General features: G+C 42.8%; 1 protein-coding gene across 7 annotated transcripts in view; it reads left to right on the plus strand.

The window, feature by feature from the left end:
* Positions 1–24: 24 nt before the first annotated feature.
* LOC122543105 (glycerol-3-phosphate acyltransferase 1, mitochondrial-like) overlaps positions 25–19,921 on the plus strand; it is a 59,668-nt gene continuing 39,771 nt past the window's right edge. For 3 of the 7 annotated variants that reach the window (XM_043681362.1, XM_043681363.1, XM_043681368.1), the window contains exons 1-6: positions 5,434–5,519; positions 6,461–6,546; positions 11,148–11,273; positions 11,931–12,004; positions 18,021–18,128; positions 18,243–18,365. In XM_043681362.1, coding sequence (XP_043537297.1) covers positions 5,495–5,519; positions 6,461–6,546; positions 11,148–11,273; positions 11,931–12,004; positions 18,021–18,128; positions 18,243–18,365 — 542 coding nt within the window. In that variant the 5' untranslated portion in view covers positions 5,434–5,494. Of the gene's footprint in view, positions 305–814; positions 892–5,426; positions 5,520–6,460; positions 6,547–11,147; positions 11,274–11,930; positions 12,005–18,020; positions 18,129–18,242; positions 18,366–19,921 lie in introns of those variants that run through there. The other 4 variants (XM_043681364.1, XM_043681365.1, XM_043681366.1 and 1 more) reach the window with 4 other exon arrangements.

Consider the following 19,921-nt stretch of genomic DNA (forward strand, 5'->3'; position numbering starts at 1 on the left):
CGCGCGCGCGCGCGCGAAGCCAGGTGCCCGTTGGCGGTTGCAGTTCGAACGGAGACGAGGTGGAAGGATTCGAAAACGTTCGACCTCCCTGACCGCGTGACCTTGCTGCTTCGCTCATGGTTAGGGGTGGGGGGTCGGGTTAGTGAAGTGGGGGTCGTCGACTGAACATCCCTCTATCCTCCTCCGAAACCTGGGACGAAGGGGAGTTCACCGACAGGTGGTTCGGGTGGAGGAAGCCGTGCCGGGGGAGGTGTGTGGGTATCGGGTGGTGAGCTGTAACCGGGTGCGGCCATCGGCAGTCTGGGTGAGTCAACAGTGGTCGCCATGAAGCAGGGAAGGGGGTGTGGAGATGGGGCTGGGGAGCAGGACTGGACGGGGTCAGGGAAAGATCAGGGAGGGGAATGGGAGGTGGGTACCTGGGGTGGTGGTCCCTTTGTCAGTGCGGAGGTTGGAAAAGGTGAGAGAGTGGGTAAGCAGGGAGGGTCGGTCTGGGCTTGCTGCAGACAAGAGCTGGGTCATGGATGAGCTTGCAGTGGGATGGTTACCTCAGCTGCAGTTGGGGACAGAAAATGCAGTCAACTTGCTTTGTTACTGTTGTCGAATGCTTAAATGTCGGGAAAAAAAAAACTGTCAAGTGTTAATTAGAGGTTGACCTTTTCAAAAACCTTTTCAGAAACTTTAAGCTATGGTCCATAAGAATAGATTGAACCGCGGGCTCTGCTGTGAGGCAAGCTACTGTCTGCTTTAGCCTTCCTGTCTTGTGGACTTCCCTTGATCCTCATGGCTGCGGACCTGTAGTGTTTCGATTGAGAGTTGAAGCCAGAGTGCCGGGCAGCCCAGTTTACAACCCAGCACTTGCCCAACAATTGGAATGAAATCCAGATAGTACAGGTAGTTCTCCTCTAATGCCTGCGTTGCATTCCCATATGATGCCAGGTTATAGAAAATTGTGCAATAGAAGTAATGGGGCCTTTGGGAAAAACAGGTTGGGGCAAAAATCAAAACAACGATAGCAGTTAGCCTGATACTGATGACAGTACATTCTAAGTACATTTTGACCTGTTGTAACTGACCTGTTGTGTGGTACTGTACAGTGCAGTTCATTTGAATCTTCAATTCTGTTGACCCCATCCATTGGTAACACTGCACAAGTCAGATCCCAGAATGAAATCTGCCTTGATAGTCAAGGGCTGAATCTTAATTTCTTTAGCTAAGTCAGTTTTGTTAAGTTCTTTGAAGGGTTTTATGTTGTGCTGGATGGGGGTTTCTGTCACCTTAGTTTGTAAAACCCATCTGATTTATTACCTACCCCCACCCTTCAGTGCCTCTCTAATACATAAGAGCACCATCATGCCATGTGCCCTTGCCATAACAACTCACCGTTTCCTGTATATCCCAGACTTGACCAACATCTGTGGTGCAGCGCCATCTTGAAAAATATATTGTGCCCCCAGACAAGAGCTGTCACTCCAGAGCTGTCCTGCATGGTTTCTGACATTGGCTCTGGATGTGGTAGACAAAGGAAAATTGGTGCCTCCTGTTTGTGTGCAGGGACATGAAGATTCTGCTGACGAGGATGGGATCCTGAGGCAGGACGTACGTCTCTCCCAAGCCAACAGAGGGCAACATTCTACTGGAACCATGTCAACCTGGACCAAGGTTGCCATCCAGACCAGTCCAGTCTCTTCCAACTGAAGGAATGCACAGAATGCAGAAAGATGATCAATGACCTTCTCCACTCTGCCAGTGAAAGTGCCGCCATCTTATCATTGCCTCATACTCATATCTCTGCTACTGTACCCACCATTTCCTGCAATTTGTACCCCACTCACTGTCATCTTTGCTAACATATGACCCTGGCTAACCCTGAATCTCTTCTGCATAGCCTACTCACTCCCTTGGCACATCTCCATACGTGCTCCAAAAGTAACAGTGTGCCACCAACCTTTGTCTCCCTGACCCGTATATGCAGAGTTTCCTGACTCTGACCGAGTTTTCAATGTTTTTTCAGTTTGTTGTTTGCCTGTGAAATATGTGAATGCTGATTTTCAGAATTTGAATTCTTCCTGTCAGCAGTCTGAACTGACCAAAATGACGTGGAACTGGACAGAATCCTTACCCAGTCACAGTGGTCCCATGTTCTGTCTGCAAAAATGACTCCAAACTTGCAGGTTTCTGCTGTTTTAACATGCCTCCATGTTACATGGTCAACATTGCTGTCTCAGGCCTGCTGTATTGCTTCAACAAGGCTTAATGCAAGCTGGAAGATCAACATCTCATTTTCTGCTTGGGGGACTCTCCATCTGTCAGCACTTAATTTCAAGTGCAATAATTTGAAATTTTGAACACTGTCTTCCATGTCCCTGTCGGAAATTCCAGCTTCATTCATCTGTGAAAGGTGTAAAAGATGACAGATGAAACTGAAGCAGTTGGGTTTACAGGGAAATCGCTCCAGTAGCTGGAGCCATCCAAATGCAAAGTGAAATCGTTAAATTGTTAGAAGATCATCATCACAAGTTAGGATAAAGATTTCCTTCGGGTGCAAGCAAAATGAAGACAATGACAATTAACTTTGCTGCTTACTTGTGCATGGACACGAATACTTTCTAATTCATGCTTGTGGGTGTCTCTATCTGAGCTGTTTAATATCTCACTGTTTACATGAAATGCTTCTTTCTTTTCCTGCCAGAATGAACAATTTCACATTTTCTCACATTATACTCTATTTGCTAGATATCTCTGCACTCAAGTTGACTAACATCCCTTTTGTAGCCTTATTATGCTCTCTTCAGAAATTAATTTTCCACCAGTCTTTCTGTCATCAGCAAATTTAGCTTTTATACTTTGGCCCCTCCATGTAAAATCATGCCACATGTCTATCGTGGAAGCCATTTACACGTGCAGAAAGCTCAGTCCAAATTGTATTACGGGTACCCAGCCCTTCCTGACTCCAGGTGTACTGTGGTTGCTGCCAGTACAAATCTATTGGATGAATTACTACAGCATACTGTAGTAACCTCAACAGACTTTAACTGCAATACTAACTCAAAAAATCAAGAGCAGGAATGTGGGAATGTTACTAATTCTCAGTCTGTCAGTGTTGAAACTTTGACAACTTTTTAGTCATCTTCATAGCTGGGTTAATATCCTAGAACTTGCTTACCAACTAAAATTATGCAATCAGCATTACGTCAAAACAAAAACAGTTTAAATGGAGAGCTCAATGTCATCTAAAAGCAACTGTGGATGCACCGTAAATGCATGGTCTAGCACCTGTATTGAGACTACTTCAAAAATGATATGCAGACATTTGTATAAAGTTTTTTGAATTTAGTTCTTGGAAGAAAGTCAGAGCTATCTTAGGATGGCAAATCTTTTGTGCATAAAGCAACTGGGAGCCAGATCCAGTCAAATGGTGTATAAGGATGCAACAGAAGAGCATTTAGAAGTGCATCATAGAATCACAGTCAGCAGAGCTTCAGGACAGAAAACGTCTGACAAATGTATTATAGTTCTAACAGGAGTGAACAAGTTGGATAGGTCAAGGATTACCAGGAGCTGTGGTTTATTTTCATACGTTGTTTGACAAGATACTGCAAGTAAGTTAAGAGCCCATGGTGTTGGATGTAGTATATGATCAAAGATAGAAGGTTGACTAACTCATTGAAAACAGGAGAGTTGGGAGAAATGGTGTTTTCAGAATGGCAATCTGTAATGAGTGAAGTGCCACACTGTACTGCTGGGGCTGCAGTTATTTACATCGCATGTTATTAATGACATCAGGTTTGTGGATCACCCAGAAGTAGGTGGGAAGGGAAATAGTGAATCCAACTGTGGGCAAGTGTGTGGGTAAAAAGCTTGCAGATGAGATATAGTGTGGGAAATTGTGAGTCTTCGCACTTTGGCTGTCGGAGGAGAAGAGCTAGACTTTATTTAAATGGAAAAAGGGCTGAAGAAAGCTGAGCACCATGTGGGACTTGGGGTTCCTCATGCAAATCACAAAAAATAAGCCTGAGAATTCAGTTGGTAACAGAAACTGTAAATGGGCAGTTTGCCTTTATTTCAAATGAAATGGAGCATAAAAATAGGAGTTGTTGTGAAAACAAGGTCCAAGTCAAGCCGCACCTGAATATGATGAAGAGAGTTTGTTGTCTCATCCAAGCAAAAACGTACTGATATTGGAGGCAGTGCATAGAAGATTCATGAAGTTGAATTCTATTTTTATGAGAAGAGATTCAGAAGGTTGGACTTGGACTTGTTGGAATTTTGAACGCTGAGGGGTGACCTCATGGAAACATCGAAGGTTTTTTGGAGGCTTTCCAGGGTAGATTTGTGGAGGGAATGTACGACCAGAGGGCAGAATCTCAAAGTGAGGGGTGCCCCCTAACTACAGAGATGTGGAGTTTTTCTGCCAGGGTAGTGAACCTTTGGGATGATTTAATTGTAGAGGGCTGTTGAGGCTTGGTCCCGCAGTATATTCAAGGCTGAGATAGACAACTTCCTCATTTCTAAGAGAGTCAAGGTTTATGGAGAAAAGGGAAGGACGTGAAGTTAAGGATTATCAGATCAGCCATGACCTTGTTGAGTGATATAGAGCAGTCTCAATCGGCTGAATGGCCCACTTGTGCTCCTGTGTTTTAAGATCATATAAGTATGCAATTAAACATCCTTGGATTGAGAAAGATTGCCTTCTCAAGCTATTGTCAACCATGGAAACTGCTCCATACAATGAATGCTGTCATTTATTTCCTGGAGATATTGCAAAAGAGGCAGTTCATTGTAGGTTCTACAAATCTTCAATGACAACAGAAAACACTGGAAATGCTGACTTGACAGGCAGTGTCTATGGACAGAAATGTTTCAGGTTAATGTAGTTCTTTCTGTGGAGCATTCCCTTTGCGATAGGTAGTTGTTTTTCTTCTCAAACCCAACACAGCCTTGTCTGCAGAGGACCCCTTGATGATGCATACATTCCCTCAGCTCCTGTCTCAGTCTAAATGGAACAGAGACCATTTTAGAATGCAGGTTTGCTTTTAAAGCACTCTCACAGTGGCTCAGGAAAGCATTACAACTGTTGAACAGCAAAATGTAACTGAAATTTCTCTCTCATTTGAAACAATTGAATCTTTATCTGAGTTTGCACAACTCGTGGTTGCTTCGAGGTATTTTGCCATTATCTTCATTGTTTTTTACATTGGATGTGGCCAGTGTAATTCAAGGACACATTACAGCCAAACGTGAAGAAGTCCTGCTCTGAAGGGTCACAACCTGAACTCTGCTTTGTCTCCATGGATGCGGCCAGATCTGCTCAGTTTTTTCCATCTGTTTCTGTTTTTGTTTCAGATTTCCAGCACCTGCAGTTCTGATTTTGTTTTTGAAAATGTATTTACCCTTTGCCCACACTGGTCCTGGACCCTTCTGATGCACTATTTGAGCTGTTCAGTTGCATGTAGTTCTGTTATCCCTTGTTCACCTACAGTGGCCACAAGCTGATATGGGACAAGATAATCATAAATCTGGTTAGTGATATTGCATATGAAGAAACTGTCAGATTCCTGCACCAAAGCGTTTTTAAAGTTTTCAGCCAAGTGAAAGAATATGAGAACTCGGAGCAGTAGGAGGCAATCTGGCCCTTTGAGCCTGCTTCACCATTCAGTAAGGTCATGGCTGATCTTCTCGTGGCCTCAACTCCACTTATCTCTCCTCTCATCATAACCCTAAATTCCTTTATTGTTCCAAAAAAAATTATATCTTAGTTTTAAAATCATATAATGAAGTAGTGTCACACTACATTATGAGCAGCACGGTGGCACAGTGGTTAGTACTGCTGCCTCAAAGTGCCAGAGACCTGGGTTCAATTCCCACCTAGGGCGACTGTCTGTGTGGAGTTTGCACGTTCTCCCCGTGTCTGCGTGGGTTTCCTCTGGGTGCTCCGGTTTCCTCCCATAGTCCAAAAAATGTGCAGGTTAGGTGAATTGGCCATACTAAATTGCCCATAGTGTTAGATGTAGGAGAATGGGTCTGGGTGGGTTGCTCTTCGGAGGGTAGATGTGGACTTGTTGGGCCAAAGGGCCTGTTTCCACACTAAGTAATCTAATCACTGGGCAGGGATTTCCATCAATTCACAACCGTCTGGGTGAAGAAGTTCCTTGTCAATTCAGTCCTAAATCTGCTATCCCTAATTTTAAGTGGAAACATCCTCTCTATGTCTATCTGACCTATTCCCTTCATAATTTTATGTGTTTCTATAAGATCCTGCCACATTCTTCTAAATTACAATGAACATAATCCCAGTCTACTTGGTCTCTCCTCATACTCCAACCCTCTCAACCTAGCGGACCTCCTCTGCACTCAGATATCAACTTAGTCATATGCAAAGATAATCTGTTACTGTGTTATTAACTGTACATGGTATTTGTAATTCCCTGACTTATTCATCTTACCTCCATTTTTCCTTCAGTTGATACCATGGCTTCAGAGCACGATCGCGATAATGGATTTGTTCAGGGCTCGGCTCCTCCGGAATCAAGCAAATTTATCAGACAAGTAATTTTTACTTTTTGTTGCTTTTATTGGAGATGAAGCATTAAAACAAGCACAGCCTTCATCCAGGTCATCATTTTGACTCATTAATTTCTCAGACTGTTCTTGCTGCTAAGTTCAGTTAAATGAATTGCATCCCTCGGAATTCCTACAGCATGTGGACTGCAGCAGTTTACAAAGGCAGCTCACCACCGTCTTTGCAAGGGAGCTGGGGACGGGCAATAGATGCTGGCCAGCCAGCAATTCCCACATCCCAGGATTGGTTTCAAAAAACTTTTGAAAATTGCTGATCTGTAAGCCGTCATGACAACTGTTTTGCATACAGCAAAAATCCTGTAAGAATAAGTCCAGTGTCGTTTATATTTTTTTGTTAACGAATAAATTTTAGCTCAGACTATGGAAGAAACCTTGAGGTCGTTTAACGAGTTTGTGAAGCACTGACAATGCACCCAAATGCAAATTTGCATTAAAAGGTCTCATTTTATTATCTCACTGGCTGACTGGCAGCGTTCTTTGAACGTTCAAGTGCCTTTTTATGAGCCTCAATCCTCACATGTGAGTCCTTGACACATTATTTTGAAGGAAGAGTGACTTACCCAAACTGACAAGTGACACAGTTTGACAAATAGGCACAGCGTTTCTGTTGAATTGTTTTTTATTGCAAAAGGGATTGAATACTCAAGATTACACAATACTTCAGGTCGAGGACAAAAAGAGCTCGTGCTTCAATTATTGTATAATTTGTACAGTGTTAATCTACTTACTTCAAGTGGGATGATACTATGGCTTTAAGAGGTGTATTTTGCCCTGTCTTTTTTTACCGTAAAAATTGCTGTTTAGTTGTTAAGTAATTTATTACTCTTAAGTTTTCCAACAGGGTTTAAGGTCTACCAATTCATTATTTTGTTTGTATTTCAACTATCGATAAGAACAAATTTTTGCTTAACAAATTGAATAACATTGGGCGGCACGGTGGGTGGCACAGTGGTTAGCACAGCTGCCTCACAGCGCCAGAGACCCGGGTTCAATTCCCGACTCAGGCGACTGACTGTGTGGAGCTTGCACATTCTCCCCGTGTATGCGTGGGTTTCCTCCGGGTGCTCCGGTTTCCTCCCACAGTCCAAAGATGTGCAGGTCAGGTGAATTGGCCATGCTAAATTGCCCGTAGTGTTAGGTAAAAGGGGTAAATGTAGGGCAATGGGTGGGTTGCGCTTTGGCGGGTCGGTGTGGATTTATTGGGCCGAAGGGCCTGTTTCCACGCTGTAAGTAATCTAATCTAATCTAAACACTTGGAACAGAGCACTTCACTCTTGCCTTCAATTATGATAGGCTGGACCCAAACTTCTATCTCCTTGATGTATTTGCACGGGATTTGGTCGAGTCCATAACAAAGGAGCGACAAAAGAGATTGAAACATTTAAGACATTGAGGGCTCTTGACAGGGTATATGTGGAACCGATGAGAGGTTCCAGAATGAGGGATCACTTTTGAAAAATTTGGGATTGCTGATGTAAGACAGCTGGCAAGAATTCTTATCAGGTCGTTAATCTTTTAATCTCTTAAAAGACAGAGGAAATGGAGTCTTTCACTCTTGTTAGGGCAGAGTTCAAAGATTCTTGACCAGAGTAGACTGGAATGTGGAGTAATTAGATCAGCTGGAATCTTGTTGAATAACCAGTCATGTTCTCGGGCCTGAGTGGCTGACTGCAGCTCTTAATTTGTATACTTACATGTTCAAACGTATAAAACCTGGGTAACTTAGGTGCAATAATGTATAAACTTATGCAGCACCTTCCGCACAGCAAAAGAGGCAAATGAACGGCATTTGCAAGTCAAGAGCATGTCATTAGCCTTAAGACAAATTAAAAAAATTACATTGGATAAGAATGACAATTTTCTAAGCAAGTAATTGTTTGGAAGGCAGTATGTGCGAGTTGCTGTGCTGGACCTCAGCTTTGCATGATGCAATTGTTTAGTTGAAGGCACAATGAATTCTGTGTCCAAATTTGCAAATCACCAAAGAAAGTAGAGTAGCTTGTGTTAACAGAACTGATCAATTAGAATAGGATCATATGGATTTCGTAAATGAGCCAAACTGTGAACAAATGGAACATTAGTTAATCTATTTATGGGATGTGGGATGTGAGTTACAAAGAAAATTATGGAAGAAGTTAAAGTCGGGGGAGCACTCAGCAAAGGTTATTCAAGTTTCCAGACAAGTAATGGGATGGAGAGTATGACGAGGCTCAGGAGTCTCACTTTGGGATCAGCAGATAGGCAGACAGCTATGGGCTGGGGGTCAATATTTGATTGGCGGTGTTGTAGATAAATGCATGTTGTAAACAAAGCAAAGTAAATTAACTTGTAGTGCAAGTTGCAATTGATGCGTCACATATTATGGGTATCACAGAGACATGGGGGCAAGGATATTAGGGTTTGGAATGAAATACCTAAGGATTTGCATCCTCTCTCAAGGGGAGACGAGGGGTGGGCTTGCCTCGTCAGTAAGAAATGTAATTAAATTGATAGCAAGAAGTGGTAAATAGTTGCAAGGCTCAGAATCTGAGTAGAGTTGAGGAACCACAAAGGAAAAATGACCCTGAATAGATTGACATATAGACCTCCTAGCAGTTGTCAGGATGTGGGGAACAAAATAAATCACGATGTAGAAAAGGCAAGTAAGAAAGATGCAGGTGGACTGAGAAAGTCAGGTTGGGAGCCAATCCCAAGGAAGGGAATCCATGGAATGTCGATATGGAGCAGCTTGTGGTCAAATCCACTAAAGAACAGGCAGTTTGGGATTTGATGATGTGTAATGAGGCAGACTTGACGTAGGAACTGAAGGTGAAGGAATCCCTCAGCAGTAGTGATGATAGAATTCATGTGGCTGTTTTAGAAGGAGAAGCTGGAATCAGATTTAATGATACTACAAATGAGAAAATGTAATGACAAATACCTGACGGAGGAGCTGGCCTGAGTTGGTTGGAAGGGGAAATAGAATAGGGAGATGGTGGAGGAGCTTTGGCAAGAGTTTCTGGGTAATTTGTACCAAACAATCTGTTACTGTTCTTTGAGAAGGTAACAAGTAAGTTTATCAAAGGAGACCCAGGTGGACATGATAATTTGGACTTCCAGAAAGCCTTTGACTTGCTACGACACAGAAGGCTGCTTTGTAGATCAGAGTCCATGGTGTTGTGGATGAGGTACTGCCACGGATAGAGCATTGGCTAACTGGCAGAAGGCAGAAAGTGGGGATATAAGGGTCTTTTTCAGAATCACAGCTGGTGACTCGTGGAATTGCACAGGTCAGTGATGGAGTCAGAACTGTTCACTTTATACATTAACAATCTGAACAAAGGAACTAAGCGCATTGTTGCAAAATTTACCGATGACCCCAAGATAGGTGGGGTGACAATTAGTTGTGAGGAATGGTGGAGGCTGAAGAAGGACTTGGGTATGCCAAGAGAGTGGGCAAAAGTAGCAGATCGAATACAATGGGGCAAAGTGTGAGGTTTTGCACTTTGGTAGGAAGAATAGAGACTTTTCTGAATGATGAAAGGCTTCAGAAATCTGAAGCACAATTGTGGAGGCCAAGCCATTGAGTGTATGTAAGACAGCTAGGTTTTTGATTGGTAAAGGGATCAAGGGTTGTGGAGAGAAGACAGGAGAATGAGTTTGATAAACATATCAGCCATTAAATTAAATGGCAGTGCAGGCCAGTGACCGAATGGCATATTTCTACTCCTGTACATCCCGCTGTTATGTGGACGGCGCTGGCTCGGACAGATATATTGCCTACTCTGAATCGTCTTGAAGAAGGTGCTGGTGAAATGCCTTCCTGAAGTGCTGCAGCCCATGAGAGCTTAGATGCACGGATTGATATTGGGAAGGGAGTTCATTGATTTTGATTCACTGACAGTGAAGCAGTATAGATCCATTTTCATTGCTTCCATTTCAGTAGAGCAAAATCTCATTGATTCTGCTGTTGGCCCTGACAGGTTTTCAAACCAATCTTTTATTTCATGTATCTCTTTTTGCACTGCATGATCATTTCTCTTGTAATAAGGCATTTCTATACTCTACCATGCCTTGTACCTTAAATTTGATTTTTTTTTAAACATCCACTGCCTATTTGGCCAGCAAACAAAGGTAAAGACTTGAAATCTTATCTGATGTTGATGGAATCTATTGATCTGGCACAGTATCTGTGTTTCCTCTGCAGCATGAGCCATTCCATTGGAGTAAACTTGGCTCCTGGCAATTTGAGAGGAGATTGTTGTCTCATTGTGTAAATATGCAAGGGTTGGAAGCTGATCTCCAGTAGATGCCACTGCAGAGTTAATTATAAGCTAAAAATGGATAATTCTGGTCTATTAGTTGAACAAGTTGTACTCCAAGATTTTAAATATTTTCATTAAAAAAGGAACTTGTGACCATTTTTAATGTTTCTCCAAAAGAGCGAATATATTACTCCATAAAGTAGCTGTAGATGATGCCTCTATCCTTTGTCCTTTTATATTGGCACATGTTCACGCAGCTTCTGTTTTAAATGAGTTTAGACTGTTGTTCCTAAAGTAATAAGACTCTGTTTATTTTCCGTTTAGGTGAATCACAGTGGCTTGTTATCAACTCTGGCTTTCAGTTCACCATCTGGAGGGGTCAGTCTTTTCTTGGGAAACATTCGACCATTTGTGGGTCGTTGCTGTTACATCTGTGCACCCCAAAGCTGGGTAAGAACATTGAATGTACTTGAAAGAAAGGGGAAGTCGAGGTGACACAGCTTTTGAAGACCAAACATTTTATTGACCATGCAGTGCTAATAATATTGGATGAGTTGTTGGGGGGATCTAATTTTGACTTTGCATTTCAAAGATCATGAAGTGGCATTTAGGAAAGGTCAAGAACTTTTGGTGAAGTGGCCATTTGGATGAAGTAGTAGTATTTTTGGAGTTAATTGTTACCCTATTTTTTCAGAGAATTTTCAATACAGGTCATTCTGCTTGAACACACGTTTCATTAATGCAGATTTGTTGGGGGAATTGGCGTGAACTTTTAAAATGTGCATTGGCTGTAATGTGATTATATCAACAACACTTGAAGCACTGTTTCTAAAGCACAATTTGTCAGTAGTGTGATGTTGCATGAACGCAACCATCTTGATGTAGACAAACTACCTGTATTTGGCACTGTTTTCAACAATGTATGCTTTTAAATGGAACTGATTTTGGGACAAGTTGCACATTCTGTTTTCCTTCTGTACCGTTTCTTTGACAGATTTTTTTTTTACATTCCCCCAAACATAATGTAGCAGATGTTTCTTGTGAAATACATAATCAATCTCTTAAGTGTTTGCAGCTTTCCACAATGAAATTACCTCTATATTTCAGGCTTTGCTTTTCCACAATCACTTATCCTTGCTGGGATTTCGAAATGCCATCCTTGTTACAGAGACGCAGACACGGTACGTTGTTAAAGATGAGGATGCAAACAAATTGCTGTTTTCACTCTGAGTCAGAAAGGATAAAACTAGCTGAGATTTTATTGTTTTGGTCTTTGTTAGAGCCATTGCCACTGCTGCTCACCATCCAGACCCAGAGTGACCAACAATTTCCATGGAAGCTTCTGTGCACTGGTAACCTGGTAACACAAATGCCTCTTGAAGTTTGTCTCACTGCCATGATCTCTTTCAGGAGTCAGTACTTTCTTCTATGCAGGATGAACTTGAGTTTTTACCCATTTTGTCTGCTCACTGATGTCTGGTTGAGTTCTTCAAGCACCATTCAGCTGCTGACCTCCTAATGGCCTTTGGTTGAAAAATAGACAACAGAGCTGAATTGCAGACTGACATGAAAGTGATTGCCCTTGATGTCAAATCAGCATTTGACGAAGTACATGCACCAAACCACCCTGGAAAGCTTGAAGTCATTGGTAACAAGGGGTTGGAAATCTCTAGTGGTTGAAGTCATACCCAGCACAAAGAAAGATGGAAGGTCATGGAATCAGAGATGTGCAACATGGAAATAGACCCTTTGATTCAGCTTGTCCATGCCGACCAGATATCCTTAATTTATTTGGACCTATTTGCCAATACTTGGCCCATATCCCGCTAGACCCTTGCTATTCACATACTCATCCGAATGCCTTTTAAATGTTGTAATTGTACCAGCTTCCACCACTTTCTTTTGCGGCTCATTCCATACGTGCACCACCCATTGCATGAAAAAGTTGCCCCTTAGGTTCCTTTCCTGTCATTCCCCTCTCAACTAAAGCTATGTCCTCTAATTTTGCACTCCCCCAAGACAGGGGAAAGACCTTGCCCATTTACCTTATCCATGTCCCTCATGATTTTGTACACCTCTATAAGGTCACCTCAGTCTCTGCTCTGGGGAAAACACCCCCCAGTCTCTTCAGCCTCCCCCTTTAGCTCAAATCCTCTTTGGCATCGTCCTTGTAACTCTTTTCTGAATCCTTTCAAATTTCACAACATCTTTCCTATTGGAGGGAGACCAGAATTGGGCACGATATTCCAAAAGTGGCCTAACCAGTGTCCTGTACAGCCGCAGTGTGACCTCTTAACTCCTGTACTCTATACTTTGACCAATAAAGGAAAGCATGCCAAACAACTTTTTCATTGTCTTATCTCCCTGCGACTCTCCCTTCAAGGAACTATGAACCTGCACTCCAAGGTCTTTACTGCCACCCTCTGTCTTCTACCTTGGAGCCAGTTCTGTCTCCAAATGGTTAGTTCTCCCTGTATCCCACACGATCTAACCTTGCCAACCAGTCTACCACAAGCAACCTTGTCAAACGCCTTATTGAATTCCATATAGGTCACATGCACTGCACTGCTGCCTTCAATCCTCTTTGTTCCTTCTTCAGAAAACTCAATCCACTCAGTGAGACATGATTTCCCACGCACAAAACCACATTGACTATCCCTAATCAGTCATTGCCATTCCAAATACATGTTAATCCTGTCCCTTAGGAATTTCTCCAACAACTTGTCCACAACCGATGTCAGCCTCAGGGGTCTATAGTTCCATGGCTTTTCCTTCCACTTGACTTAAATAGTGGCTCCAAGTTAACCAACCTCCAGTCTTTTGGCACCTCACTTGTGGCTATCAGTGATGCAAATATCTCAGCAACTGTATCCAGCCATCACTTCGCTTACTTCCCATAGAGTTCTAGAGTACACCTGGTCAGGTCATGGGGTGTTATCCACCTTTATGCATTCTAAGACACCTCGCACTATCTCCTCTGTAATGCAGTTATTTTTCAAGATGCCACCATCTGTGTGTTAGTCAGAGTAATTCAGCATTGAAACAGACCTTTGGTCCAACCAATCCATGCCAAACATAATCCCAAAATAAACTAGTCCAACCTGCTTGCTCATGGCCTAAATCCCTCCAACATTTCCTATTCATGTATTTAGCGAAATATCTTTTAAATATTGTAATTGTGCCTGTACCTACCATTTCCTCAGGAAATTCATTCTACATGTGAGCCACTCTTTCATTTAACGTGGGGGGGTCACCAAACCTCAGGTTGTTGAGCTGGTGAGTTCTTCACATTATCCTCATCCACTGTGGGATGTCAGATCTCAGTCAAGTCGGTCCCAGAGCATCCTGACAGAAGTTGCACAGGGTAGTGTCCAATACTTAGCCACCTTGAAATGCTTGATGAAAGAACCTCCTTTCATCGTCATGTCAGAATTGTGGTTTTTCATTGTTGATTGCACAATGTTTGTTCCAATTTTTGGCTCCTTGGAAACTACAGAGTTATCTTCCACAAGCCCTGTCCAAGTTTCAGGTTTGGGCTGACAACAGACTTGGGCTTAGACATTCAGTGACGTTATCAACACTGATTACTCCACTTTCAATATCTCAAGCCAGAAACTGAACTGGACTCAGTACACAAACAAATTAATGATGAGACCAAGTCAGAAGTTAGGAATTGTGTGGAGAAGAACTCACTTTACATCATCCCAAAGCTTGGAGGATTGCAACTTTAACAACACTGGAGAAGCTTGACCCCATCCAGCACAATACAGTTCGCTTGATTGGCCACCTTGTCCACTACTCTCGCCTTTCACATTGAAAAACATTGCCTGCACTTTATTCCACATTCAGGTTGCACTGCAGCAACTTGTCAAGGCCTTTCCCACACTGCTGAGAAGGGCGAGACTGCAGGCACCTACAAGTTTGCCTGCCTCCACTCACCAATTTGACTTGGATTTACATCATTTTGCTTTTGTTCACTCATGGGATGAGGGCATTGTTCGCTGGGCTGGTATTTGTTCATCCCTCATTGTCCTTGATAAAGGGGTGATGAGCTGCCTTCTTGAATAGTTGCTCCCCATATGTGGGGATGGTGAGGTGTGTTGCTGGAAAAGCACATCAGGTCAGGCAGCATCCGAGGAGCAGGAAAATCAACGTTTCAGGCCAGAGCCCTTCAGCCCTTTCCTGATGAAGGGCTCCAGACAGAAACTTTGATCTTTTTGCTCTTTGGATGCTGCCTGACCTGTGTTTTCTATATGCTATAAGCAGACCTGCAATGCCATTAGGGACTGAATTCCTGGATTTTGACCCAGCATGAGTGAAGGATTGTCAATGTATTACCAAATCAGGATGATCAGTGGCTTGGAGGAAAACTTGGAGATGATGTATCTGAATCCCTTGTCCATTGAGACAGAGACAGAGGTATCGTTGGCTCGGAAGATGCTGTTTGAAAGAGCGTTAGCTGATTTGTGCATTACAGCTTGTAGATTGTTGCTCAGGAGCAACAATGTATACAATGGTGGAGAGGGTGGATATTTGCGGATATTGTGCCAATCAAGCAGCTGTTTTGTTCTGGATGGTGTCGAGCCTTTTGAGTGTTGTTGAACTTGCAGTCATCCAGGCAAATGGTGAGCATTCCATCACCTTCCTGACTCTTAGCTTGATGGACTGGCTTTCAGGAGGTGAATTATTCATTGCAGGATTCCTCGCCCAACCAGCTCTTGTAGTCACTGTATTTATATAGTCAGTTGAGTTTCTGGTCAGTGGTAACCTCAGATAGTAGGGTATTCAGTGACGATCATCCCATTGAATGTCAAGGGGTGTTGGTTAGATTGTCTTGCTGGGGGATGGTCATTGCCTGGCATTTATATGGCATGAATGTTACTTGCCAGTTTGCAACCCAAACCTGGAAATTGGTAAGTTATAAACCACAAGTCTTGAATTTCAGTTCTTGTCAAGGGGTGCTGATTATTTTCTCTCTTTTTGGAGATAGTCATCAGCTGGTACTTGTGTGTAAGTACTTGCCTACTTGTTCACCCATGTCTGGATATTGTGTGGATCCTGTTGCTTTTGAACACCGAACTGCTTCAGCACCTGAGTCGTCGTGATTTGTGCTGAACATGGTGGAGTCAACAGCAAACATCTCCACTTCGGACCTTATGGAAGGAAGATCATTGAAGCAGCTGAAGGTGGTTGGACCTGGGACACTACCCTGAGGAACTCTGCACTCATTGATTTGTGAACAAGTGACCAGTTATTGATGACAAAGGCACTCGACCTCCGCCAATTGTATTTGGTTCTCAGGTTGCTGAACAGTTTTGGCCCGTCAACAGAGAGCCTTCAAACCATTCATTACCTGCATAGTGATGTTGTCTCTGATCTCTGCAGTCAGCCACTTTAAGCCTGAAGATAATCAGTTCACCTTTCCTTCAGTTGTTGTACGCTGTGAATTTTCATGAATAAATCGCAAGTTTTTTATAAATAAATCAGCCCCCGGGCCTCATGGAAACCGATGAAAGTGTCCAGGGAAGGAAGACTGAGGAACAGTGTTCTGACCAGCTGAAGAGCCAAAAGTATCATCTCAGCATAGGAATCACAAACGGCTTACCCATTCCTTCCCCCATTCACAACTCTTTCTCTTTGCCCGAATTGATTTCTGATTTGGTATGTGGTTGTGAGGGGAAGTTTATAAGAGGATTTGAGTTCAAATTAGCTTGAGTTATGTGCTGATGGTTTATAATTGTTTATCTGTAGCATGAGTCAGATGACTTGAAATAAACTTTTTTTGGCAAGTATAGAAACTTGGTTCGTGTTTTCTGTCAATTTGCTTTGAAGAAAAGAGTTTTATATTGGGGAATTTTGCATGTGTTTTGTCAGAAATTTTGAACATTTGTCATTACTCCAGGGAATAAGACCATAAGACATAACAGAAATTAGACTATTCAGCCCATCAAATCTGCTGTGCCATTCAAACATGGCTGATAGATTTTTCTCTCCATAACCTTTGATCCCCTTGGCAGTCAAGAATTATCTATCTCTGTTTTCAATATACTCAATGACCTTGCCTCCACAGCGTTGCGTAGCAATGAATTCCACAGATGCACAGAATAGTGGTGCTGAATTTCCTGTGTCCTACCACAGTAAAATTTGACACGGTTGAATTTCTAGAACTTGCATGTTATTGGCACCTAAAAATCATAGAATCCTGCAGTGCTGAAGCAGGGCTTTTGGCCCATCATTCTGACCTTCAGAAGCTCATCCCACCTAGACCCATCCACCTGTGTTATCCCTGGAACTCTGCATTTTCCATGGCTAATCACCAAACCTGTACATCATTGGACTGAGGGAGGGAACCTGACAAAACCCACACAGACACTGGGAGAATGTGCAAACTCCACACAGATAATCACCCGAGGCTGGAAGTGAACTACTGGACCACCACCTCACCCAGCAAAGACTGCATTGACTCAAGGAGGCATCTCACCAACTTGGGCAGTTGGGTGTTTGCAGTAAATGCTGACCTGGTCTGTGATGCTCATATTCCATGATTACATTTAAAGCACAATGCGTTTTGCTATTCAAGAGGTTTGAGAACTTGGCTTCTGGTCAACTTCAAAAATTATGAAAATGTCAACAGCTGACACAAATATGGACAACTTAAGAGTGCATTTCTGGCAAGGAGCCTCAACACGAGGAATGTGACAAACATTGATACCTTCTTTTGTGGTGCAATGTCTTTTCAGGTGTAGGGTTATGGTAAGAAATGATTTCTGCAGTTCCTTGCAAGTCAAAGTCTTGTGCTGTAATTAGGCTGCGATACATATTCTCGCACTGAAATGTTGGATTCTGTGTGCGAGAGGAGCATGTCTTCAGTTGTTGTAAAGCAACAGCAAATGTCCAACATACCATTCTGTCCTTTTGAAGTAATACTACTTCAACAAGACTGATGCGTTTATTGATGAATTGTGATGACTGATTGAACAAAAGTAATGGCAGTGACAATAAGCTCATACTTATTTCTGATCTATATCACCCCTGTCAATAGTGAGTGATTTTTCGCATATGTTCAACTTGAATTTCCGCCGATTATTGAGTCTTCGACACAAAGTTTGAATTTCATAAGCAATGTGCAGAATTTGTAATACGAAGTGCCACCTAGTTCATTCCTGTGAAACGCTCTTTGCTGAACTACCCATACAGATATCGTGGATGGCTGGCTCGGCGCCTGTGCTATTTCCTGTTTGTTGATGGATGCACAGTTTACCCAGATGTTCCCTTCCTGGAGCACAAAATAATCAACAATGCAAGGTAAGAAAATTATTGGTACAAAAGCTGTTAATGCAGGAAAGTTCTCCCACTGCCTTTTCCTTCCTTTTTAGAATGGGTTTATAGTGATTAAAGCAACTAATTCTGTTTGTGCAGAGTTCAGGAAGCCATTAGGGAAAACTCATGTAGTATATATGACCAGAAGTCAACTTGTAACATGAGGAATGTGCTCGGAATCTTCCACCAGATCCAAGCTACAATCTCGCCCCTCTTACTCAGGTACGAGTCCATTTCACAACTTGGTAAAATGCTGCATTTGTGCAAAACTGTCCCTGCACTGAAGTCATCTGGTTGTTCTTGCACATGCTGTGATTTCCCTCTGCATACATTTCAAACAGGTATGCTGTTTTGGAAAATGTAGGGGGTGATGGATTCTCAGGGCAACGTAGCACACACAGCCAAGTTTCTTGTATTGAGACTGGCTCTAATGCAACGAGGGGCATGTGGGCTTCGAAGAGATCAGTTGTAATAGGGGATTCTGTAGTCCGAGATACAGACAGACGTTTCTGTGGCCAGCAGAGAAAAAGCAGAATGGTGTGTTGTTTCCCTGGTGCCAGGATCAAGGATGTCTCAGAGAACCAACGACATTGGAAGGGAAAAGGTTGAGACTCTGAAGGGAGATTACAGAGAGTTAGGCAGAAATTTAAAAAGGAGGTCCTCAAGGGTAGTAACACCTGGATTACCCCCAGTGCTACGAGCTAGTGAGGGCAGGAATAGGAGGATAGAGCAGATGAATGCATGGCTGAGGAGCCTGTGTATGGGCGAAGGATTCACATTTTTAGATCATTGGAATCTCTTTTGGGGGAGAAGTGACCTGTACAAGAAGGATGGATTGCACTTTAATTGGAAGGGGACAAATATACTGGCAGGGAAATTTGCAAGAACTGCTTGGGAGGATTTAAACTAGTTAGATGGGGGAGTGGGACCCAGGGAGACAGTGAGAAAAGAGATCGATCTGAGGCGGGTACAGCTGAGAACAGAAGTGAGTCAAACAGTCAGGGCAGGCAGGGACAAGGTAGGACTAATAAATCAAACTGCATTTATTTCAATGCAAGGGGCCTAACAGGGGAGGCAGATGAACTCAGGGCACGGTTAGGAACATTGGACTGGGATATCATAACAATTACAGAAACATGGCTCAGGGATGGGCAGGACTGGCAGCTTAATGTTCCAGGATACAAATGCTACAGGAAGGTTAGAAAGGGAGGCAAGAGAGGAGGGGGAATGGCATTTTTGCTAAGGGATAGCATTACAGCTGTGCTGAGGGAGGATATTCCCGGAAATACATCCAGGGGAGTTATTTGGGTGGAACTGAGAAATAAGAAAGGGATGATCACCTTATTGGGATTGTATTATAGACCCCCTAATAATCAGAGGGAAATTGAGAAACAAACTTGAAAGGAGATCTCAGCTATCTGTAAGAGTAATAGGGTAGTTATGGTAGGGGATTTTGACTTTGCAAACGTCGACTGGGACTGCCATAATGTTAAAGGTTTAGATGGAGATGAATTTCTTAAGTGTACACAAGACAATTTTCTGATTCAGTATGTGGATGTACCTACTAGAGAAGGTGTAAAACTTGACCTACTCTTGGGAAATAAGACAAGGCAGGTGACTGAGGTGTCAGTGGTGGAGCACTTTGGTGCCAGCGACCATAATTCTATTTGTTTTAAAATAGTGATGGAAAAGGATAGACCAGATCTAAAAGTTGAAGTTCTAAATTGGAGAAAGGCCAATTTTGACGGTATTAGGCAAGAACTTTCGAAAGCTGATTT

Source organism: Chiloscyllium plagiosum, chromosome 42 (genome assembly GCF_004010195.1).
Source record: "Chiloscyllium plagiosum isolate BGI_BamShark_2017 chromosome 42, ASM401019v2, whole genome shotgun sequence".
Lineage (NCBI taxonomy): Eukaryota > Metazoa > Chordata > Chondrichthyes > Orectolobiformes > Hemiscylliidae > Chiloscyllium > Chiloscyllium plagiosum.